The 26,702-nt window shown below is 37.0% G+C and overlaps 1 protein-coding gene across 1 annotated transcript in view; it reads right to left on the bottom strand.

Moving 5' to 3' along the window:
- MGAM2 (maltase-glucoamylase 2 (putative)) overlaps positions 1-26,702 on the bottom strand; it is a 95,017-nt gene that overhangs the window by 54,277 nt on the left and 14,038 nt on the right. The window contains exons 4-15 of the mRNA XM_053608733.1: positions 20,621-20,744; positions 20,367-20,476; positions 19,924-20,078; positions 18,884-19,055; positions 17,181-17,280; positions 15,971-16,083; positions 14,546-14,671; positions 12,179-12,310; positions 11,991-12,092; positions 5,937-6,050; positions 4,954-5,038; positions 2,907-3,024 (exon numbers count right to left, since the gene is read on the bottom strand). Of these exons, the coding sequence (XP_053464708.1) occupies positions 2,907-3,024; positions 4,954-5,038; positions 5,937-6,050; positions 11,991-12,092; positions 12,179-12,310; positions 14,546-14,671; positions 15,971-16,083; positions 17,181-17,280; positions 18,884-19,055; positions 19,924-20,078; positions 20,367-20,476; positions 20,621-20,744 (1,451 nt within the window). The remainder of the gene's footprint in view (positions 1-2,906; positions 3,025-4,953; positions 5,039-5,936; positions 6,051-11,990; positions 12,093-12,178; positions 12,311-14,545; positions 14,672-15,970; positions 16,084-17,180; positions 17,281-18,883; positions 19,056-19,923; positions 20,079-20,366; positions 20,477-20,620; positions 20,745-26,702) is intronic.

Raw genomic sequence — 26,702 nt, 5'->3', positions numbered from 1 at the left:
GTAGAGCCAAATATTCATCAGACCTATGGCTTCAGTTCTCCTGATGTCCAGATCTCACTGAATAAAACCATTATCTGCTTTTTAACCCAATTCTTCCTCATGCCCAAAGGCCGAGTTCCACTCATCTCTACTGTTCTTTGTAAACTTAAGCTGATCTGCCTGACCCGGAGAAGTGGGAAGGTACCTGAAGCTTATTCAGTCATGGATACCTTTAGCTATTAACCGTAACTATTAGAATATGAACCAACCTATTCATGAGTCATGACTTTATAACACTTTTGTGGAGTAGAGATATTAGCTAATAAATCAATTTGAAACCCTCTTTCCCTCTTTCAACCCTTCCTTATTCTTTTTTTTTTACCCTGATCATTTATTCACTCTCTCTCTCACACCCCATTCTCAGATGGTAAGTATCCAATAATCAAAATACATCAGAACAGGAACAGTCTATGGTAGCATCAATCCAAGACTCTCATTTCAGAGATGACAAAACTGAGTCTTATTCATCTATTTTATTTCCCAGAAAATACAGAACAAGAGAAAGGAGATGGAGGAAGAACTCAGAAAATAGAAGTTAAATAAATAAATAATGTGTGTCCTCTTTCTTAGACCTTTTCTTTTACTTAAATACAAATTTTTACCTTTACCTGAACAAGAACTCTCTTTCATCTGGACAACCCAACATAATGAAAAGCCACAAGGGCAAAATAATGCTAGAAAACAAAGCAAATTCAGACAATCTCTAAGTCTTCAGGGCCCTATGTGCCCACCCTCTCAGGCAGGTATTAACCAAATAAAATGTCTTCAGTATACACATCATTCACAAGGCTAAGAATTTGAGGGTGATTTTCCCATCACGGAACTTACAGTCTAGCAAGAGAAAAAAATGAGCATCCCAAAATTGTTATAATATAATATTTTTGCATATTGAACATATTGGAAAGAAACAAATATAACACACAAAAAGGGAAAATGATCTTTTCCTAGAACTGTTAGGAAAGTTTTTAGAATTGAAATCTGAGGTGAGATTTTATAAGTAATTATATGTTTGCAAAAAAGGGCAAGGAAGGCTGTCTTGTGAAAGGCACACAGCACGTGGAAGATGTGGAAGAATGAATAGCTTTTGGAATCAGAAACAAGTAATTATGTATTGTCAGAGCATAAAGCATGAGAAACACAGCAAAGATGAGAGAAAAATAGCAAGAAAGGGCAAGACTACAAAGTAACATAGAGTTGTGCTAAGGCAATTGGATTTTATTGTAGAGAAAATGGCAAGCAACAAATAATTTTACATCGAGAAGAGAAATTAGCAACCCCATGCCTTAGAAAGATCCCTTTGTTGGCAGTGTAGATGACAACTTTCTAAACTTTAATACGTGTTCAACACACTCAATATAGCCAGAAATATAGTTAAAATGCATATTTTGATTCCCAAGCTTTGGGTTGAGGCCCAAGATGCTGTTCTTGTAATGTGTCTCCTGGCAATGCGGAACTGCTAGTCCATGGACCACACTGGGAGTAGAAAGGGTGGAGGGTGGATTACTGGGAGATAAGGCTAAGTCCAGGAGACCAGTGGTGGGCCTCATGTAACAATTTATGTGTGAGATGATGATGACCACAGGTAAGGAGGAAAATGAGAGAGAATTGTAGAAATGTTTCAAAAGTAGAACCAAAGGATCAAGGACTGACTGCATTTGAGGGTGTGACAGAAAGAAAGGACGGTGCCAGGGTTCTCATTTGGGAGTCTGAGAGCTAAGGATAATGCTACTACCAACCACAACAGGCGAGTCATGAGTTTCAATAACTAGCCAAGATGTGGAGGTTACCTAAAAGTAGGTAAGTGAGCAAGGCAGATGGTGTTTGAGGTGCTACTAAACATCCAAGAGAAAAATATCAGGAAATAGTTTTGAATCTTTGTGTCCAAAATCAAAGAAAGACATCAACTAGGTGTTAAAAATCACTAGAACAAATTATAGTCAAAACCATGGAAAGGAATATTACCTATGTGTTGCCATAGAATGAAGAGAAGTACGAGGATTGAGCCTTAAGACTTGTCAATAGTGAAACAGAAGAAAAGATCCAGACCCAGAGGTGAGAAGGGACAGCCAGAGAGAAAGTAGGAGCCAGGGAGAGTCTGTTGCACAGACCAAAGGAGGCAAGGTCCAATATAGTGATCATATTTTATTATCTCCTAAAAAGAAACTTGGCACTGAGGGGGACAGCCATTCCTTAAACTATAAAGTCATAAGTTAAAAAAAAAAGTCCGTGTGACAAAATATGGAAAGTATGCAATTCTTTGCAGGACACCTATGTCCCTTTGTTAGACTTTCATAATGGGTGGTGGTAACAATGGCTGTGTTTGTGTGAGTGCACATGTATGTGCACATATGTAGGCAGAGGGCAGAATTGAGAGAGAAAAGAATAAAATATTGGGAGGGAAGATAGTAGGGTGTGATGTATCATTGCCAAACAAATACAAGGCATCCAGGTAAATTTGAATTTCAAATAAACAATGAATAATTTCTAGTATAAGTATGTCCTGTGCGAATTTAACTTGGTGTCTTGGGCTCTTATTTGCTAAAATCAAGCACTCTACTGTAGTGAACATGGCACATTCAGTAAAAGGACCCAGAAAGGCTCTTCTTCCAGTAGGGGGCTCTAAATGTCTTACATATTATTGCCTACTTGAGCTAATGAAGCCCTTTTGCCATAAGTGAACCAAATATAATCTTACATAGAAATGAAGGATTTGTATGAGAGGACCTTCTAAATGCTCTGTAAGAATAGCATTTCTATATCCCTAGTAATGGAAAAAAATACTTGAACATCATATTTAAAGAAGAAAAGAGAGACCCTTCACCTCCCACCTTTCTAAATCTGGAATCTGAGAAAAACCAAGTCCTTACGAGTCTGTGGCTCTTGCCATGGAGTATCCATATAAGCTGTGGACGTCATAGTGAAGGCCCTGGTGAAACTCTGTGTCCATGCAGAGGGTTCTTGCAAAAAGTAAGTTGTTTAGCACACCTGGAGGGAAACACCCATCAGTGAGGAACTTCTCATCTCACAAAGTGGCCACCTGATTATTTTCTTCCTGATTACTGCAACTTCCTCACCAATCTTTGAGATTGAGGAAACCTGAGAAAACCTTTCCAGATTTTAAATTCTATCCAAAATGTCAAATTCTACCTGAGATCTGCAGTGAGCCCCTGGGGAGATGGATCACTAAAATTAATTTGCATTCCCTGAAGCTTGCCAAGAATGGTGGAGAGTGGCAGCAATTGATAAACGCACTCAGAGCAATGGGCAGTTAATCTGAGATTAAATATGAAGAACATGTTTTTATTTGTTAATCAAGAAGAAGTGAGTATACAATGTACTGTATGAGGGTAGTAAAATGGAATAATTTTATAATACTTCACCACACTTTTTTAAAAAAATAAGATATGAGAATTGGATGGGGTTTTTTTAAGGGGGGAGGGGAACAGAATTTCACTTTGTCACCCTGGTAGAGTGCTGTGGTGTCACAGCTCAAAGTAACCTCCAGCTTTTGGGTTTAGGCAATTCTCTTGCCTCAGCCTCCCAAGAAGCTGGGACTACAGGCGCCTGTCACAACGCCTGGTTATTTTTTTGTTGCAGTTTGGCCGGGGCTGGGTTTGAAACTGTCACCCTTGGTATATGGGGCCAGCACCCTACTCACTGAGCCATAGGTGCCACCCAATTGGGTAGTTTTATAAATAAGAATTCTGATCCTGCTTCTGTTTTGTTATCATATTTTCCCTTTCTCAAGCCTAAAATAGTCACCTTTTCTGCCTCTTTCTCTCCCTGTGGACCCATACCTGGGCCATACCTGCTTTTGTTCATGAAGCCTTGTCCATTCCCAGGACCTAATTATAAGGCACAATTCTAGAAAATGGTAGAACCAGGGAAAACTGAGATTGAGTTTTTCCCCACCACCCTAACAAGATCAAAGTTCGGAGTCAGAAATTAAGTTGGGTTATATAACATCAAGAAAATTATATTTCTTTCCCTGGTTGGTTTATGGGATGACATTCATGACCACTTCAAGGATCTCTATCATGCTAATATGTACTATTCAATCTTGGAAGGCTGAGAGACTTTCCAGCTAGAAAAGAAAGAAGCTGGTCCTAGTGAGAAGGGCTAGCTAGAAGCATGCAGTGGTGATAGGATTGAGGTTTTCTGTAGGGAAAAAACAAAAACAAACAAACAAACAAACAAAAAAAAAAAACAGAACAAAGCATAAAGTCAAAAATAAAACATAGTTTTGGCCAAGAAGAAGATTAAGAATAAAACATGATAAATTGATCTGGAATGAGAAAAAAGGGGAGGAATACAGACAAAGAAGAGAACAAAGCATAAGTTGAAGAAGAAAACTAGTAGATTTTACAAGAAGTTAAATGGTTCAGCAACCAAAAGAGGGTAAAGAAACAGCTAAACCTTAGTCTCAAAAGTGTAAACAAAGTGAACAAATGAGAAAAGACTGGCAGAGACTATCCAGATGCCCACCAACCCAGTTTTCTCTTCCAGGGAATATAAAAAGATCAGACTTGAAGGTTACACTGTCCCTTGAAGTTACTAAACTGAGTCTATGTGACTGATTCTGGCAAAGGAATGTTGGTACATTGAGAACATCACCCTTAATTGAACGAACTAAAAAGCATGAAAGTATTTGAAACTGGAGACAGAAAGTTCATCCAGAGGAGGGAGCCAGGCTCAGACTAATGATTTTCACCACACATTTATTTACCCTTGGATTATGGCAGCAGAAAGGTAATCAGAGACCAAACAACACAACAGACTCAAATAGAGGAACATTCAGCATGTCTGGGGGCACCTTGGCCTGAAAAGGGAAATTGATCTTGATGCACTGAGTACTATTGAGGTTGTTTTAAGCAGGTCTGTGTCAACATAGTTAGCAAACAGGGAAGCACTTACTAGGAGTGAAAGGAGGATAGTTCAGGTTGTTTGATTCACACTCATGGGCAGCACCTTGAAGGAAGCTAGATACTTCATCCATTTCCTTCAAAGACACAAAACACACATAATGTAAAATGCCATTGATCTAGAAGCCAGGCAACCTGAGATCTCTTATTAACTGTTTTTTTTGGGGGGTATTAAAGAATCTCTTTAACTTTTCTTCCCCTCTTTATTATTTTTTGTCTGTTTTATGTTTTTATAAAATTGTTTTGGATTAGGTTATATCTAAGGTATGTTCTATATCTAAATGACAGTGGACACATTTTAACTTTTATCAGTTGATTTCAATCAGTTAATTAAGTAGTATCGTTTAAAAAGTTGACCCTTGCCTTACAAATTGTGAAGATTTTATTATCAGTGTTGCTGTTTCAGTATTATTCAAAAGAACCTAAGATAGAGTAACATTTCTATTTTATAATTCCTCCAAGTGAGGAACAATAAGAGAATGTAATTACTATCAAATCAATTTCTTTAAAATGAATTAAAAATAAGTCATATCTAATCCTGCTAACAAAGAATTTTATCAAATTTCAAAGAAACCCTTTATTGTTCACCCACAGATAACACAAAGTCCTCATTAAATGATTCTCTAATGATAACTTGAAATTTGTATAAATCAATGCTAAAAAAGTAGCAATTGTAGCTTTTCATAAAGCAGCATTTTTAAGCTAAAAGAAAATTAATCAAGGAAAAATCTGAGATCATTAGAGAAAGCAAAAGAGTTTATTGGAATGAAATAACCAGTTAGTGTAAGATTCAGAGTAAGAACCCCAGTTTTTATAGGAGCATGATTCACTGTGTATAAACTCAACATTAAGTAAAATAATTTTAAATACTATTATATCAAGCAAATTATTTGATTATAGATCAAGGCCAACATTCATTGGAAAATGTGTCATATCTATTTCTAAAGAAAATTTGATGCTAGAATAATAACTTACAATCCACACTCCATCAAACTCCAGGTAATCATGAAATTCAGCAAACTGGCCTGTCCACCACTGAGTACACTCTGGGTTGCTGAAGTCAGGAAAGACTGTTAGCCCAGGGTAGCCCTGGAGAACAAAGAGGAAGGCTGGCACAATTAGTTTGTTCTAAAGATCAGTAATTCCTTTACCAATGACTACAATTTCTTCTGCTAGAAGCACCTACGTTTTAAAAACAATTTTTTATATCCCCCTAACAAAAACTAGCAGTAACATGTATGCAAGGAACAAAAGGATGAAAAAAGAAAAGAAAAAACAACTGGGTACATAGATGAAAAGACATAGGTCCCTCTAATTCAAAAGCCGGAATTACAAATATGAGGAGAAATCCAAAAGTTGTCTCAAGAATTTAATGAATTTAAAGACAAAACCAACAAAGACTTTGACACACTGAAGCAATAATTTGCAGCCCTCAAAGATCTAAAAAATACAGTAAAATCCCCCAGTAACAGAGTGGAGCAAGCAGAAGAAAGGATTTCTGACATTGAAGACAAAGCTTTTGAACGCTCCCAAACTCACAAAGAGGAAGAGAAATGGAGAGCAAAAATGGATCATTCTCTCAGAGAGCTCTGGGATAATTCGAACAAGGCTAATATCCACCTCACTGGAATCCCTGAAAATGATGAAGTGGTCTTGCAAGGCACAGAGGCCCTTCTCCATGAAATTATGAAAGAGAATATTCCAGACATGCCAAGAGATTCCAAAATTCAGATAAAAGACAGTTTCAGAACCCCAGCACAACTCAATCCGAATAAGATATTCCCCAGGCCTATCATAATTAACTTCACTAAAGTTAATATGAAGGAGAAAATTCTGAAAGCAGCCAGACGTAAGAAATCCATTACCTACAAAGGGAAGAATATTAGTATGACTGCAGATCTCTCTGCTGAAACTTTTCAAGCCAGAAGAGGGTGGTCATCGACTTTTAATCTCCTAAAACAAATAACTTTCAACCCTGGATCCTGTATCCAGCTAAACTGAGTTTCATTTATGATGGAGAAATTAAATACTTTAATGACATTCATATGTTGAAGAAATTTGCCATAACCAAATCAGCTCTTTAGGATATTCTCAGACCTATCCTCCATAATGACCAGCCCAATCCTCTACCACAAAAGTAAACTCACTCAGAAACTTTTGATCAAACTCCAACTTCCACAGTGGCGAAAGGATTAAAAAAGTCCACTGGACTTTCGAAAAACTCGATACCCAAAATTTTACCAGATTTATCAATATTCTCCATTAATGTGAATGGCTTAACCTGTCCTCTAAAGAGGCACAGGTTAGCTGACCGGATACAAAAACTTAGGCCACGTATTTGCTGCATACAAGAGTCACATCTTACCTTAAAAGATAAATATAGACTCACGGTGAAAGGATGGTTGTCCATATTTCTGGCAAATGGTAATCAGAACAAAGCAGGTGTTGCAATTCTATTTGCAGACATGATAGGCTTTAAACCAACAAAAGTAATGAAGGATAAAAATGGTCACTTCATATTTGTTAAGGGTAATACTCAATATGATGAGATTTCAATTATGAATATTTATGCACCCAACCAGAATGAGCCTCAATTTATAAGAGAAACTCTAACAGACATGAGCAACTTGATTTCCTCCAGCTCCATAATAGTCGGAGATTTCAACACTCTTTTGGCAGTGTTGGATCGATCCTCCAATAAGAAGCTGAGCAAAGAAATTTTAGATTTAAACCTAACCATCCAACATTTGGATTTAGCAGACATCTACAGAACATTTCATCCCAACAAAACTGAACACACATACTTCTCGTCAGATCATGGAACATACTCCAAAATCGATCACATCTTAGGTCACAAGTCTAACCTGAGTAAATTTAAAGGAATAGAAATTATTCCTTGCATCTTCTTGGAACACCATGGAATAAAAATTGAACTCAGTAGCAACAGGAATCTGCCTACTCATACAAAAACATAGAAGTTAAATAATCTTATGTTGAATGATAGCTGGGTCAGAGATGAGATTAAGAAGGAAAATGCCAAATTCTTATGAAAACAAAAGAATCACACAACAGATCAATAAATCAAAATTTTGGTTTTTTGAAAAGGTCAATAAAATAAATAAACATCTGGCTAACTTAATCAGAAAAAGTAGTAAAATCTATAATTTCATCAATCAGAAACGAAAAAGATGAAATAACAACAGACTCCTCAGAAATTAAAAAAATCCTTAATGAACATTACAAGAAACTTTATTCTCAGAAATATGAAAATCTGAAGGAAATTGACTGATACTTGGCAGCACGTAATCTTCCAAGACTTAGCCAGAATCAAGTGGAAATGTTGAACAGGCCAATATCAAGTTCTGAAATAGCATCAACCATACAAAATCTCCCTAAAAAAGATAAGCCTGGGACCAGATAGCTTCACATCAGAATTCTACCAAACCTTTAAAGAGAAACTAGTACCTATATTACTCAACCTGTTCCAAAATGTAGAAAAAGAAGGAAAACTACCCAACACATTCTATGAAGCAAATATCACCCTGATCCCCAAACCAGGAAATGACCCAACAAGAAAAGAAAATTATAGACCAATATCACTAATGAATATAGATGTAAAAATATTCAACAAGATCCTAACAAACAGAATCCAGCAATATATCGAATAAATTATACATCATGACCAAGTCGGTTTTATCCCCGGGTCTCAAGGCTGGTTCAATATACGTAAATCTATAAGTAAAATTCAGCGCATAAACAAATTAAAAAACAAAGACCATTTGATTGTCTCAATTGATGCAGAAAAAGCTTTTGATAATATCCAGCATCCCTTCACAATCAGAACACTTAAGAAAATTGGTATAGAAGAAACATTTCTGAAACTGATAGAGGCCATTTACAGCAAACTCACAGCCAATATCGTATTGAATGAAGTTAAATTGAAATTATTTCCACTCAGATCAGGAACCAGACAAGGCTGCCCATGGTCCCCACTGCTCTTTAACATTGTAATGGAAGTTTTAGCCATCGCAATTAGGGAAGAAAAGGAGATCAAAGGTATCCATATAGGGTCAGAAGATATCAAACTTTAGCTCTTCACAGATGATGTGATTGTATATCTGGAAAACAGCAGGGATTCTACTACAAAACTCTTAGAAGTGATCAAGGAATATAGCAATGTCTCATCTTACAAAATCAACATTCATAAATCAGTAGCCTTTATATATACCAACAATAGTCAAGCTGAAAAACAGTTAAGGACAGTATTCTGTTCACAGTAGTGCCAAAGAAGATGAAATATTTGGGAGTTTATCTAACAAAGGACATGAAAGATCTCTATAAAGAGAACTATGAAACTCTAAGAAAAGAAATAGCTGAAAATGTTAACAAATGGAAAAACATACCATGCTCATGGCTGGGAAGAATCAACATTGTTAAAATGTCCATACTACTCAAAGCAATATACAATTTTAATGCAATCCCTATTAAAGCTCCACTGTCACACTTTAAAGTTCTTGAAAAAATAATACTTCATTTTATATGAAACCAGAAAAAAACCTCAAATAGCCAAGACATTACTCAGAAATAAAAACAAAGCAGGAGGAATCACGCTACCTGACTCAGACTATACTATAAATCGATAGTGATCAAAACAGTATGGTACTGGCACAAAAACAGAGAAGTAGATGTCTGGAACAGAATAGAGAACCAAGATACAAGTCCAGCTACTTACCGTTATTTGATCTTTGACAAGCCAATCTAAAACATTCAGTGGGGAAAAGATTTCCTATTTAACAAATGGTGCTGGGTGAACTGGCTGGCAACCTGTAGAAGACTGAAACTGGACCCACACCTTTCACCATTAACTAAGATAGACTCTCATTGGATTAAAGATTTAAACTTAAAACATGAAATTATAAAAATACTAGAGGGGAGTGCAGGGAAAGCCCTTGAAGAAATCAGGCTGGGCGAGTATTTCATGAGGAGGACCCCCAGGCCATTGAAGCAGCTTCAAAAATACACTACTGGGATCTGATCAAACTAAAAAGATTCTGCACAGCCAAGAACACAGTAAATAAAGCCATCAGACAGCCCTCAGAATGGGAGAAGATATTTGCAGGTTATGTCTCTGACAAAGGTTTAATAACCAGAATTCACAGAGAACTCAAACCTATAAGCAAGAAAAGAACAAGTGATCCCATTGCAGGCTGGGCAAGGGACTTGAAGAGAAACTTCTCTGAAGAAGACAGGCGCATGCCCTACAGACATATGAATAAGTGCTCAACATCTTTAATCATCAGAGAAATGCAAATCAAAACTACCTTGAGATACCATCTAACTCCAGTAAGATTAGCCCAAATCACAAAGTCCCAAGGCCAGAGATGTTGGCGTGGATGTGGAGAAAAGGGATCACTTCTACACTGCTGGTGGAAATGCAAATTAATACATTTCTTTTGGAAAGATGTTTGGAGAACACTTAGAGATCTAAAAATAGATCTGCCATTCAATCCTATAATTCCTCTACTAGGTTTATACCCAGAAGACCAAAAATCACATTATAACAAAGATATTTGTACCAGAATGTTTGTTGCAGCCCAATTCATAATTGCTAAGTCATGGAAAAAGCCCAAGTGCCCATCGATCCACAAATGGATTAATAAATTGTGGTATATGTACATCATGGAATATTATGCAGCCTTAAAGAAAGATGGAGACTTTACCTCTTTCATGTTTACATGGATGGAGCTGGAACATATTCTTCTTAGTAAAGTATCTCAAACATGGAAGAAAAAGTATCCAATGTACTCAACCCTACTATGAAACTAATTTATGGCTTTCATATAAAAGCTATAACCCAGTTATAACCTATGAATATGGGGAAGGGGGAGACGGAGGGGAAGGAGGGGGGAGGATGGGCGGAGGGAGGGTGATTGGTGGGATTACACCTGCGGTGCATCTTACAAGGGTACATGTGAAACTTAGTAAATGTAGAATATAAATGTCTTAACGCAATAACTAAAAAAATGCCAGGAAGGCTATGTTCACCAGTGTGATGAAAATGTGTCAAACTGTTTATAAAACCAGTGTATGGTGCCCCATGATCGCATTAATGTACACAGCTATGATTTAACAATAAAAAAAAAAAAACTGGAACCAGATAAGGATGTCATCTATTACCACTGCTATATTCAGCATAGTTTTGGACGTTCTAGACAAACTGATCAGGTAAGAGTAAGATATAAAGGGCATCCAAATGAGGGCAGAGGAGGTCAAACTCTTGCTCTTTGCTGATGATATAATCTTATACTTCGAAAACCCCAGAGACTCAACCATAAGATTCCTGAAAGTGATCAAGAAATACAGTAATGTCTCAGAGTATAATATCGATGTCCACAAATCAGTAATCTTGGCATAAGCCAATAATAGCAAATCAAGAAGCTAATCAAAGACAATTCTCTTCATGATAGCTTCAAGGAAAATGAAAGATCTAGGAATATACCTAACAAAAGGGGTGAAGGACCTCTACAAAGAGATTTATGAAACCCTAAGAAAGGAAGTAGCAGAAGACATTAACAAATGGAAGAACATACTATTTCAATGTCTAAAACTTCTACCTTAGAATAAAGGCTGGGCTGTGTCTATAAATCTTGTGTAAATTAAAAATAAATTAGCTGACGGTTCCACATCAATATATTAGCATCTCACTATTATTGTAGTTGAATATATTGTTTGGGGGAAAAGATAGAAATTTGGAGGCAGGAGAGCTTTAAGTCATTAATTTTTTTCTAATTATATACTGATTCTCAATTATCTGTAGTAGTAAGGGATGGGGCCTAACTTTTTATTATAAATTCTTCAAAATTTAATCATTCTATTATTACATCTACTGGTTCAAAAATTGTGAGAAAAGAAACCTATAAAACTATTAAAACAATAATAATATGTAATTTGCCTTTCCCCCATCTTTATACCAAAACTAAAAACTTCCCACAATGACAGTAATTTATCCTGATTTTCTTGAGAAATTACCTCCCCAATAGCAGAGCTCCCATTGTTGCTCAAGATCCATATTCTCATTCTGCTTCCATTATTATAGGGCTTGTATTCAGAGTCATTGACGATGCCAGGATTCTAATTAAAAAATGATATAAATATTATTTTTATAAACTTCTTTATCACTATGAAAAAATGGCAATAGGGTAAATATTTGGACATACCATAATAATCACATATTTCTGTCCATAGTCATGTAATTCCTTGACAAAATCTGGGAGACCAGAGTAAGCCTGTTGGTCAGTGGTGAAATCCTTCTTTCCATCCATGTAGTCTATGTCAGAGTACTGGACATCCTGAAAGACAGCTCTGGCCAATTAGAGGCTAGGAAATACCACCATGCTGGTCCAAAGTATCACAGCTCTGATCATTGAAATGGAGGCCATATTTCTTAATGATCCTGGAACTTCCAGGGCTCAGCTTCCTTAGGAATAAATAAGCCCTCTTTGAAAGATGAAGTTCTCTTAGGCTGCAGTTTTACCTCCTTGTCCTAAAAGATGCAAAAAAATAAGATATTGGGAGGAACTGGAGGGTAGAAACTGCTTCTTGTTCATCTCTTCAACTTAAGAGCTTGGAAGCTTGACCTAGAACAGGTGTTCTCTAAACATTTATTTGAATAAATATAATAGTAATGTTATAACCATTTACTAACTTAACCCAAATATCAAGCCAGAATTTATCATAGGAGGAGAAAATGGTCTTTTTGCACTGTAAAACTTCTAAAGTAATGATTAACAAAGATCAATAACAAAGGGATAGAGCTTTAATTAACCAAGACTCTCATGCACATATTGTTGCTTGTGTTTGCACACCAACCTACAGGGGCGGAGGGAAGGGATTAGAGTAGGTTGAGGGGCAAGTCGCATGTATGGGAGGCAGGTAGCTGAATGGGGCTTTGGGGTCAGGTTCTTTGGCTCCAGGTGCTCCGTTCTTCTCAGTCTGCTACACACCTCGAAGACATCCAAAAGTCTTCCAAGTGTTTCTCGGGTATCATGCATTAAAAGTCTGCTTACAGACCTGAGGGAAAATGTGACTTGTGGCCTGTTGCTCAATGTGGCATCCTCTGTTCTGATACTGCACAGGCATGTAGAACCCAGCTGTCCTTCACGACATATTTAGGGAGAAATCCCATCCATGGAAGAAAAATTTGTTTCTGAACTGTCAACACCTCAATAAAGCCCTTCCTATCAGAGCCAGAGAAACCAATACCACATATAGAACCAAAGAACTATATTTGAATTTTGGTTCTACCATTTAGCTAGTTGCCTGACGCTGTGAAAGCTATTAACCACATAGTAACTCCAGACCTTCAATTATGAAATAATGATAAATGGAGAATAATCATGAACCTGAAAGCCCTTTGTAAAATAATAGGATGACAACATTTGATCTGATTCCACCTGGAATTGGGTATTTGCAAATATCAGATATGGGAGAAGTAAAATTAAACACAATGAATATCCCTTTAACAACAAGGCATACATTTTATCACAGGAAAAATTAATGCCCCTGCCTGCTGTCATAATTACTCAGAGAGAGGAAGGGGGACAGGCAATTGGTAGGAGGAGGGAGGGCATTTGGTGGGATCTCACCTATGTGCACAATGCAAGGATGTATTTCAACATAACTAAGAGTAAATTTTAAATGTCTTAGCACAAAAAATAAATAAGTGAGATGATGGTAATGTTAATCAGTTTGATTTAAGCATTCCACATTGCATATCAAATCATCACATGGTATCTCATAAATGTATATAGTTATGATTTTCATAAAAAATTAATAAAAATTTAAAAAATCTGACAAAATGTCAAAAAAATAAAAAGAATTACAACTGAGGAAAAAAAATACCAAACTCAAGTCACCTGCACAGTATTTCTTTAGATGTTAACACGTACATGTTTACACTAAAGTCCCAAAGAGTAACTTCCTTAACTACATGATACATTTCCTGGAGAAGCTTATCAAATATTACACTTAATTATCTTTTGTTTTGCTGATGGACATTGACTACCATAAATACTTTGGAACCATAATACTTCAAAATTAGAGAGTCTGCCAGATCTGGGAGGAGACTACAAGGTCACCATAATAAACTCATTTACTAATATAAGTCATTATTGGAATCATCAGGTCTTGTTCATCATGTGTCCCCAGGTGCTGCTGTCTCTTATAAAATAGCTAACTTTATGGATTCCATTCTCTGTGCTAGATGCTTTGCAGGCATAGCATGAAGTGTGCTTTACTACTCGCTCATCAAAGTCTTACATTCTTATTTTATAAAGGTAGCAGTTAAGACTCAGATGTGTTAAATTAACTAGCTTAGACGTATGAAGCTAAAATTCAAAGCCATATCTATTTGATTCCACAAACTGTACACTTTCCATGACCAGATATGTAATTTAGCATGCAGGTGTCTGACCGTGTGTTGACCCATCAGTCTGTCTATATTTTTCCTAATAAATTGAATTTGATTCAAAAGACATAAGGTGGAAAATGGTGTTGAAGGCATGATAAGAGAAGTTTCAACATACATATGGGATCTTGGCTAAACGGTTGCGGTTTACAACCTCTTTTAATCCATCCAGGCCACCATAATCCCTGCGACTAAGCTGGAACCCAAGACTCCAGTAGGAAGGCAAGAATGGTCGTCCAACAACCTGAAAAGACAAGTAAAGAAATGCCTAAGCTTCTAGCATAAATGCTGTCTGTAACACTGTGCCCAGCACTGGAAACATTAGCTCTGTTTTATTTTCTATGAGTTCTCAGAGTTTAAAATGTCAGAGTCAAAAGTCAGCTTCTGGGCTACTTTGGGAAATTCCACAATCACATCTTTCTTCACCAAGTACCAAAAGGTAATTCCAAGAACTGCACTATCAAGAGATGATAAAATTTACAGAAAATACTTCAATAATGGTGTCATCTTGGAGGAGGGGAGAAGAAATGTTCATTATTTAGAAAGTATTTTTCTGAGTGTTTACAACATGGCAAGGGCTGCTGCGGGCACTTAGTACCCAGTGGCACAGAGCAAATGCAGTTCCTGCCCTCACACATCTTAAAGGGAATAAATGTCTAATCTAATCTCAGATAGTGTCATGTGCTCAAGACAAAGAAATAAAGGCTGATGGGATTAGGAGAGGAATGAGTGACAAAATACAGGAAAGTTGAAAATCCAGTTTTCCAAGTTTTTTCAAGCCAACACTCCCAGAAGGCTCAAGACAGAGTCTTAACGTTGTCCCTAAGAGTGCTCCCCTCTGATGGGAGGGTACTTCCCCTCAGGCCTCAGAAGTCTCATACCATTTATCTGTACCTCAGCCATGACGTTTTATTAGAAGGTACTTCCTCCTGCAATTATTATAGGCTCTGTCATATTTCTCCTATTTGGTCATAAATTCACTAGCATCTGGGACCACATTTCACATGTCTTCACATGTCATTCTAAACAAACCACTTCATCTTTCTGTCCTCAAGTTTTCTCACCTGTAAAGTGGGAAGTTTAAGCTAAATCGTGTCTGAAATTCCTTCCTGTCCTACAGTTTGAATCACAAATAAATAGCAAAGTTCCTTTCACATAGTCCCCTTTCATTGAATTTTAATTTATTGAATGAATAAATAAATGAATAAATAAACCTTGCTGTTTTGTGGCCTTAGGTCTTTGGAATGATCATACATGGATGGACTATGAGTTTCTTGCAAACAGGATGATGTCTGACTTGTTTTGCATTTCCCCAGCCTTGTGCAGGCATCTTCAGCATCCAGAAAGTGTCCAATAAATGTGATCAAAGTAAATGAACAGTAGATGAAAATGGTCACAATCCCAGCATTTATAAACCACATGGTTTGCTAATAACTTTATTTCTCTCCTACATTTATGAGTATTAATATATTATATATTATTTTGTTTTATAATGTGTGAGATAATAGCAATAAATAATGACTATCTAAATGTTAAGCCGTACCTCCAAGTATTCCTGAACCACTTGTTCTGGAGTGTTTCCCAGGAATACATAAAAATCAAGAATACCCCCAATTGTGCGGTAAGTGATTGCAGGAGCAGGCTGAAGGGTGACCTCTGAAAAGATTCAAATTAAAGTTATTAGAATCACAGTGTTGAAAATAGACTTATCCCTCGAGTATGACTAGCTAACCCATTCCAAACAACCTCAGTCTCATTTTGAAAGGGATGAAAATTACACATATTCCTTTTATCAGAGGATCATTGAAGTTTATTAAAATAGTGAGTGGATAAAACACCAAAGAAAAATTAAATTTATATTGTCAAGAGGAAAAAGACATTTTATCTTTAGCTGGCCATGTAAAAAAATAAATATTTGAATTTAATGAGTTATTTGACCTTAAATAACATTTTTAAGACCATATTAGGTGAGTTGGACTACAAATTAAAAATAAAATTTAAAATATTTATTAAGATACCATTAATACAGAAGCTGGAGGAGGAGGATGCTGGAGTGGAGAAAGGGAAGGCTCTGAGAAACAGTCTACAACACACAGCCTATAGATAGACAGACAGGATGGGTTACATGTTTAAATCTACAGATGTCTTTGGAACTATGTCCACCAATGAATCTCATTCTTTACAGAATATTAGGAGAAACCTTACACCAAAGGAGAATCCTGAAGTTTTCAATAAAAACAGCTTTAAGTATGAACTAGATATTTAAACAGGTCAAACCTGTGGTCCCCCAACACTGGGCCGCAGAACTGTAGTGGTCCCTGGACTGTTAGGAACTCCTGCTGTGCAGCCCGTGAGCAAGCAAAGCCTCACCTGTATTTACAACTGCTCCCCATTGCTCTCATCACCTCCTGAGCTCCACCTCCCATCACATCAGCAGCAGCATTAGGTTGTCATAGGATCATGAACCCTCTATAAACAGTGCATGTGAGGGATCTAAGTTGCATGCTCTTTAGAAGAATCTAATGCTTCCCCTGCCCTGGAATGTGGAAAAATTGTCTTCCACAAAAGTGGTCCCTGGTACCAAAAAAGTTGGGGACCACTGGGTTAACCTACTTTCCAGTCCCAATTTCAATAAAAGTGGTTTAGGTCCCTGCCTTTTATTAGACAATTATCTCACCATAAAAGTATTTTTTATAAAAGCAGAATCCCAAAACATTATTCCTACCCATAGAAGATAATAAGATGCTTCCTACCCATGGCATTACTGTTCAACAGAAAAACTCCAAAAGAGGAGCCGCTGGTGTCTTCAAGGCACAAGAAGAACGTATGAGCACCATACAGATTAATCACGCCCTATCAGCAAAAAGGAAAACGAACAGTATTAGGTGTTTGAGATTTTTTTATTCACTCTAAAATCAAAAGCCATCTATCAGATGTACTTGTTCAACATTTGATGTAGGTTGATATTGTACCAAAAGACTATTGAATGATATCATTAACCAGCAAATGAACAAACAAAATATGCATTTTCATACAATAAAATTTGATTCAGCAACAATCAGAAGTGAAATACTTATACACGCTATAACATCAATAAACCTCAAAAGGATTACACTAAATGAAAGAAACAGACACGAAAGACCATGTACTATACTACATATTGCATGATTCCATTTATATGAAGTGTCTGCAATGAAAAGGACAAATCTAAGGAGACAGAAAATAGATTAGGCAGGTATTTAATAGAATCTGTGACTACACAGCTGGAATTTGAGCTGCAGAAAGTCAAACGTAATGTTTTCTATTCCATACTTATCAAGATTCTTGACCGTGATGTTAGTGAGTATGCTGACCAGTGCTTTTTTCTCTTTGTTCAGTTCAGTGAGCGCACTCCCTACATTACAGCAGATGCCGGTAGGTGGGCTACAAGTTAGTGTCCTACTTGTTTTGTTCATCTCCCACAGAACATGAATCACAAAGTCAGTCCCTTCCCTGCTGGCTCTGTACATCAGCGTGCAGCTCCTGCACAGCTCTGAGAAACAGCACACTGCAGCCTTCAGGATATGCGCTGCAGCCCAATGCTATTCAGCGCTGTCTGTGGATGACACCTCCCCAAATCCTCTGTTTTCAGTCAGAAAATGATAAATACAAAAATCAGAAGAGTTAGAAATTCTTTCCTCGCAACTTAAAAGGGTAATTTTATGCCTTGTCAGTTTCAAATCTGGGCCTATATTTTGCATGCCTTTGGGTGTTTTTAATTTTATTTTCACAGTAATACAAATGTTTTAATTGTAGTTTACAAAAATACTGTCCATGGACTAATCAAAGAAACTAATCCTTCCCAGCACACAAGCTGAGAGGCACTTGTCCAGGGCGGCTCTTCTCCCGATTTAACACGTGACACACCTGGGAACCTTGTGAAAACTTGGATTTGGATTTGGTTGGTCTGGGCTAAGGCCTGAGCGAGATTCTGCACTTGTAATACCCTTCAGGTGATTCCAATACTGCTGTCTCTAAAACATAGTTTGACTAGGAAAGACCTCTAGGACAAAATAAAAACTGTCAAAAGAGACACTTCTATCCCACAAAGTTCTGCAGAGCAGCCCCTGCTGCACTCTCCATTAGCAAAGCCAGACATAGTAATTTTGCAGAAATAGCTTCTAAACTATATGTATACTAGGCTCTATTGTAATCATGAAATTTTATTTTCCTAATTAAAAGTGAGATTTTTAAAAATGCTGTATTTCAAAATGCTAGAAAATTGATAGTTTTATCAAAATATTCTCTTTCTAATACTGCTATACTTTTGAGTTTCTACACCTTGAGAACAAGTATTCCTCAACACCAACACATGTGAAGGGAGCAAAATAAGAAACAGATGTATCATGGCAGACTAGTTTGAGAAAGAAGGGAGCATGTTCCTCGCTGTGAGGACCAAACAGGAGGAAGGCCTCACCTCCGTGGGGGTGGCGTCCCGGGTGAAGATGGGCCAAGTCTTCCAGGACATGTTGTGGCGGTACTGCTGGTGCACATGTTCTCCCAGCCCGTACACATTGGCACTGAGCAGTCGGAAAGACAGCTGCAAGTACTGCTGGGCGAACAGGAGGGGCCCGATGCTCGTGTCCAGCCTAGGCCATGGGAAAAGAGCAGGAGTCACCCAACAAGGCCCTTTTCTCTGCCAGGTAGTTATCTGCTCCTTTCCATGTACAAAGATCAGTTCTTTCACGTGTCATCGTGAGCTTTCATGCCACCTTTGAAGGCTTTTCTAGAGGAACACAGCACTAGTGATGGGACAGCAGGAGCTCAGCTTGGATGGTTAGGGAAAGACAGCAGACATGAACTCATATTTGCTGTGCATTCACTGCAGGCCAGGCACCATTCTGGATGCTTTGTGAACAGAATCTCATTGCCCTAACAAAAGTAGATACTTTGATCCCCATTTGATGGACAAGGAAATCGATGCTGATGAGTGAAGTACTTTGTCTAATATCACATAGCTGACATTGATGGGATTTGAATACATATTTTGTTGATATTCATGCTTGTATTTCTCCAGTATAGTCCATGAAATAAGCTCAAACTGTGTTGAATGCTTGATGTTAAGGTTCACAGGAAATAAAATTTGGAATGATAAATAGAGAAGTTTGACTTCTAGTATGAATGATCATTTAAATATACTTGTGAACTACAAGTATATTTGTATATGTGTGTGAAATATATTTATATTATATAATAGTTTATACTATATAATGTATTATATAGGATATTTGTTATAATACATATTATTATATTCTATGTATTACATAACTTAACAAACTAGTACATTATATTTTAGTATCCTTTGCTTTATAGTCATGACAGATTACCACTGTTAATTGACAGTAGAAGCTTTGACATTTGTCTGAGGTTCAGACATTTTCCCAAGTCGTCCCACAGTAAGTCAGAATGAGTGATCATGGGACTTCAAAGATGTACAAAAAGCATTAAAAAGCTCACAAGACTCTCTTGTTGCTCGTCCTCAATATTTTGAAGCTGAAGGGTTTACTGATGACTTCTATATAATAGCTCATGTTGGAGATCTTAGCAGTCTCATTAAGCAGCTTCACATTTTCATGGGGGACTTCATAGCGTATGTTATTGAAATCAGTGATCTGTCCAAAGAAAACATGAAAGACATAAGACCACTTCCTTGTAGAGCTATAAAAGATGCTACCTCAAAAATAGCTCCCCATCAGAATAGCTTTTACTTCTTGACCCAATGGTTTCTGATTTGAAATGATGCAATCACATGTGCCCCATCAAATAAAAATGAACCTGCACATCCCATCCAGAAATTCGAGTAGAGAAGAAGAGAGATAACTTCCACCTCTGGACCTCTAACGCAGTGTGGGGACACTGCATTCTTCAGAGATGTATGTAGCGGTAACCCCCAAACCAACCTTAAAATGGAACCGATTGGATGTCTGATATTCAGCTGTGAAGAGGGTACTGGTAACATCATTTCCAAACAGAGATGGAGATGGCAACCTTTTCAACCGGGCAGTAAACCCTGGAGGTGGGGAGGGGAGAGAGAGAGAAGGAGAGGGATAGGGAGAGAAAGTGAGACCTTCAGCTTTTATTTTGCAGTGAACTTAATCTAACTTATCTGAGCCATAGGCGTTATTACCTGGGGCAACATGAGGGCAGTACTCACCTGTGCTTGTATTTGTACGGCCACTGCTGACTTCATAGCCCCAGTTCCTAGGAAAGAAGCACCTAGGGATATTGGGATCTGCCACAGGATTCCAGCAGCACTTAAGCTGCCATCTGCACATATACTGTAACAATGGCAGAGTTAGCGTTACGTGAGATGAGCGAAGAAAAGAATTATTTATTTATAACCCATTTTATTACAAGGAGAATTTAAGACAGATAATTATTACATTTATTAATTTATTCACTCTATATTTATACATTTATCCAACCATCCAATATGCATTTATTATCTACCGGGCAAAGAAACAGAAACACAGATAAATAAGACATAGCTTGTGCTTTCAGCAAACTTAACAGTCTAACAGTAAATCCAGATACTAAGAAAGCAATTATGTACAGGATGATGAGACAAGTGCTCCTAAAAAGAGTGCCCAGGAGTGAGGGAACATACACAACATTGTACTCAGCCTGGGAGGCTGGGAGTGGGGTTGGAGGTCTTGCAGATAGTGGAAAGGCAATGCCAGTCCTAGAACACCAGCAGAGGTTAGACAGGTGAACAGCATAGCAGCCTTTCAGGCAGAGAGATCAGAAATGCATGACAGGTTCAAATAAACAACAAAAATTTGTTGCACCAAAAACGCTGAGTAGGAGAAATGAGGCTGGATGCCAATCCAAGTGGTTTGGATTTTCTCATGAGGAAGAGTTATAAAAGTGGCCAAGAACAGAGCAAAAAGAAATGCATTTTCAAAAAGAAAGAAAGATAAAGCAAAGGACAATAGAGACAATTAAGGTAAGACTAAAACGGTGAGGGGGGTGACATTAAAAATCCACAATGTCTATAAGGTAACAAATCACATCTGGTTTTTTAGAGTGGCTTGATTATAGATATTCTTGTATTATTATTTAGCAAGTTTTATTTTCTAAAGGTCCTATAATTTTAAGATTATACAAAATTATGTTGTTATGAAGCTAATTTATAACTTTCATTTGAAGGCTATAACCCAACTATAGCGCAAGAATATGGGGAAAGGGCCAAGGGAGGGGGGGTTGGAGGGAAGGTAATGGCTGGGGCCACACCTACGGTGCATCTTAGAATGGGTACAGGCGAAATTTAACTAAATGCAGAATACAAATGTCTTCATACAATAACGAAGAAAATGCCATGAAGGCTATGTTAAACAGTTTGATGAAAATATTTCAGATTGTATATGAAACCAGCACATTTTACCCCTTGACTGCACTAATGTACACAGCTATGATTTAATAATAAAAAAATTGTGTTGTTATGATAGATAAAATAGATGGAAAATAGAATCAATATGTTGGAATAAACACAGGCATCCACCTCCTCACACCACTAACTGAAAGGAGGAAAGTGAAATAAAAAACACAAATCCATTATAAAATGGTACAATATAATACAATATAACAATCAAGAGTTTTATAAAACTCCTGAAACATGGGAAATAGACTTTATGAGCTATGAAGAAAAATACATTCATAGCCTAAAATACAAGAGGAGGAAGATAACTGTTCCGGAGCCAGTGTGTGGTACCAGAAGAGAGCTCAAGAACAATTTTGAATACTTAGTTGGGAAGCCCAACCCAACATTCCTTGTAGCTATTTCTGGGCTTTTGCAGATTGGTGGAAATCCCATAGTATTTGTTCATAGGCTAAGGGAGTGAGGACAGATGCTGGGAGCCAGAGTGTGTGGCAATGTGCCAGTTAAAGCCCCACTGTCACCAACTTCAGGTAAGTATCCACATTCTCTTCAGAAATCTTTCCTTCGCTCTTAAATACCCAGTATGAGCCAAGGTATGTAGGACAGCCAGTCATAGATAACCAAGTGCAAAGATAATAGTCAACAGTCACCAAACATTTGCAAGAATCCAACACCGTGATAGTCACCAAACTTAACAAACAGAAGAGAAAGAATAGAGGAAACATTTAATAGAGAAAACAATATAAAATTTCGAAATAAAGGTAATCAAGTATAATTATTATCTTCACAAAGAGGCATGCATGTATTGCTTCCATTCAAAACAGGAACAAGGAATGTAAAATAAGATTTTGAACAAGATTTAAAACTCAATATTTAAAACGAATAACAGGAAGAAAACAGCGAAAGAGAAGTGTTAAGGAGAAAAGAACTTTTAAAATCAAGTTTAAGATTATTCCAGAATATAATGCAAAAAGATTAAAAAATGGAAAATATGTAAGAAAGAGTAAGCGAAGTGACCAACAGGCTCTGACAGCAACACTCAACTAAGACTCCAGAGGAGAAAAAGGACAGTGAGAAAAGGGGGAATCAAAGATAGAGAGAAAGGAATGATAGACAACAGATGATGAACAACTCAGTGCACCAACCAAGAAGTTAGAAACCAAGGCGGCACCCGTAGCTCAGTAGGTAAAGTGCCGGCCACATACACCAAGACGGGTGGATTCGAACTCAGCCCCGGCCAGCTAAAACAACAATGACAAATGCAAGAAAAAAAAAAAAAATAGCCAGGCATCGTGGCAGGTGCAGGGGCTGAGTTCAAACCCAGCTACTTAGGAGGCTGAGTCAAGAGAATCACGTAAACCCAAGAGTTTCAGCTGTGACGCCACGGCACTCTACCCAGGGGGGACAGCTTGAGACTCTGTCTCAAAATACAAAAGAAAGAAAGAAACTAGAAACCAACAAAATAAACTCATAAAAAGTAGATTAAATAATAAAAAAATAATTAAAGAGAAAAGAAGCAAGAACCTACATTCATCATTTCAAGACACGGAGTGCTTTGTTCTGTGAACTCAACTAGATTTGAATGGCACAGTGCAGTCAGCAAGCACAGGGGAGACAGACATCATTAATTAAGTTGACCTTGTTTCTACCACTGATGTAAAATGTCATTTTTATTATAAACTAAATTTAAGTGCACAAATATGAATATATATTTTTAGGCACCCTATTCTATTCGAATGGCTGTATATCAATTCCTGCTGTCATTCCACACTGATTATTACTATAGTATCAGGATATGTTTTGATATTAGTTTTGAAGATCAATCAATCTGAAGAAGACTCCCTGACAGAACAAGGAAATAAAAATATTGAGTCCTATTTTGACAAAAAGAGAGGAAGGCAAACAAGGTTAAAAAGAAAACTGGAAAATGACAACAGACAGAATATTTAAACATAAGTAAGAATTATAAGAAAATTATTTGTACAAATATTTGCCAATAAAAGTGAAACTCTAAATTAATATTCACATAGTCAAATTTTAAATAATCAAAGATGGATAAAATAGAAAACTTAGAATGACTAATAATCATGAAAAACTGTAAGAAATAGTGAAAGATATTTTCCCTAAAAAACGTTATCTTGGGGGTGGTGCCTGTGGCTCAGTGGATAGGGCATTAGCCCCATTTACCGAGGGTGGTGGGTTCGAACCCAGTCCCAGCCAAACTGCAACAAAAAATATAGCCGGGAGTTGTGGCGGGCGCCTGTAGTCCCAGCTATTCTGGAGGCTGAAACAAGAAAATCACCTAAGCCCAGGAGTTGGAGGTTGGTGTGAGCTGTGACGCCACAGCACTCTACCGAGGGTGATAAAGTGAGACTCTGTCTCTAAAAAAAAGGAGAAAAAAATGGTATTATGCCCAGATGGTTTAGAGAATAAAATATGCTCACATTATACATACCATATACTCAGATCATAGGGAAAAAATGGAAATTTTCCTGATTCATTTGATGAAACCAAATAATTCTGGTAATAAACTGAATAGGATAGTCCAAATTAACAAGCAAACAAAAATACTAGGGTAATTTCACTCAAAGAGCATAGATGTGAAAAAGTTTAGCAATTTAATTCATTAGTGTATTAAAAGAATTGTGTAATATTCAAGCAGGGCTTTATCAAGTAAAAGCTAGAATGGTCAAAATTAAGAAATCTTTATTCATATGATTATCTGAACAGAAGCAAACTATTTTTAAAATATAATAATGTAATAAATTTAAATTCAAGTTTAAAAATATAGTGTAATCAAAAATATAGTATAATCCAATTTGAGGTAAAAGTATACTATGTGCATATATATGAGCAAAGCATTGAAAGATGAAGGGCAGGGTTTGATTGACTTGATTCTAAGGGTGGAATTTTGGAGACAGAGAGAAAACATGAAGAAGCACTTCCTCATTTTATTCTGTGCATAAGCATAATGTCTGAATTTTTCTTATTAAAAGAATGTATTCAATATAGATTGCGGGACAAAAAAAGAACATGTCACAGCGGCGCCTGTGGCTCAAGGTGTAGGGCGCCAGTCCCATATGCCGGAGGTGGCGGGTTCAAACCTAGCCCCGGCCAAAAAACCAAAAAAAAAAAAAGAACATGTCACGACATTACTCATTTGAAAATGTATAGTACTGAAAAGTATTTTAGATGTTAATCTGATGTAATTTCCCTGAAAAGTCACGATATGATTATAACTTAAACCAATGTTTTACTTATTATAAAAAATAATTATACTATATTAATAATAATAATAAATACTTATTCTTCATAGATCTAATTGACATTACTGTCTCATTTTCTTTAGATAACAAAAAAAACCTAGAAGGAATCAGTGGAGAAAGAATTTGGGGTTCTACAAGGCCTCCAGATAACTGATTTTCCTAAGGCCAAAGCAAACATTAAGTACCTCTGCTACCTTTCAAGCTGACATCATTAAAGTCCAAAAGGGAAGTTTCATTGCCATAAATTGTTTCAAAGTCTACAGACCTCAATAAAAAGTAATAAACAAAGAGATATGTGGTCTGTTCTAACATTCCTATTTTAATTTTAAGTCATTACCAGTATCCCACATGCTAAAGGTCAAAGCCTAGAGGCAATTACTCCCTAATTCTTCAATCCCTCTCTCTCCCACATAGCATGGGGACAGGGAGACTTGCTGTCAATCACCTGCTGTGTAGTATAATCTAGGCCTGAGTTAATGAGGGTCTGTATTATAGTGGTGACAATGGAAATGCAGCTCAATTTACAACCACCAAGACAAGGAATCAACCCAAGTCCCTATCAGATCATAAATGGATTAATAAACTGTGGTATCCATATACCAAGGAGTCCTAGTCAACCATTAAAAAGATGGAAACTTTACATCTTTTGTATTTACCTGGAGTTGAAGATCATTCTTCTTAGTAAAGTATTAAAGAATGCAAAAGCAAGTATTTGTTTTCTTTTTATTTATTTCTTATTTTTTTTATTTATATATATTTTTTATTAAATCATAACTGTATACATTGATATGATCATGGGGCATCATACACTCGCTTCATAAACCATTTGACACATTTTTATCACAGTGGTTAACATAGCCTATGTTAAAAGCAAGTATTTGATACACTCAATACTAATATGAAGCCCATAGATGAACAACTATATCCGCACATGAGAGAAAAACATAATTCAAATCAAGTTGGGGGGAGGGGAGAGGTAAAAAAGGAGAGAGGGAAGGAGGGAGGGGGATTGGTAAGCTCTCACCTTATGGGCACAATGTAAAGGTATTCAGCACACTCCCTGGGTGAAGGGCTCAACTACAACTTGAACTTTACTTAACAAATGCAAACAACATAACCTAATAATTTGTATGCTCATACTAATCTGAAATAATAAATAAATAAATAAAAGTAATCTTTTTTCCTTCCTTTCATTTTGATTGCCACCACCATGACACAGACACTCATAAACTCAGGCCTAAACTACAGTGTTAACTCACAACAAGACTCCCCGTCTCTATTCTATTTTAACACCAAACTTTTCTAAAAAGTATTCTCCAGTTATCTTGAAAATAGATTTATGTCATTTTTTAAAAATAAGAAATTACTGACTAATACAGTTTAAGAATTGAAAATCAGGCGGCGCCTGTGGCTCAGTCGGTAAGGCGCCAGCCCCATATACTGAGGGAGGCGGGTTCAAACCCAGCCCCGGCCAAACTGCAACCAAAAAATAGCCGGGCATTGTGGCGGGCGCCTGTAGTCCCAGCTACTCGGGAGGCTGAGGCAAGAGAATCGCTTAAGCCCAGGAGTTGGAGGTTGATGTGAGCTGTGTG

The sequence above is a fragment of the Nycticebus coucang genome, chromosome 11, assembly GCF_027406575.1.
Source record: "Nycticebus coucang isolate mNycCou1 chromosome 11, mNycCou1.pri, whole genome shotgun sequence".
Taxonomy (NCBI): domain Eukaryota; kingdom Metazoa; phylum Chordata; class Mammalia; order Primates; family Lorisidae; genus Nycticebus; species Nycticebus coucang.
This window is presented reverse-complemented; position numbering and strand designations above follow the sequence as displayed.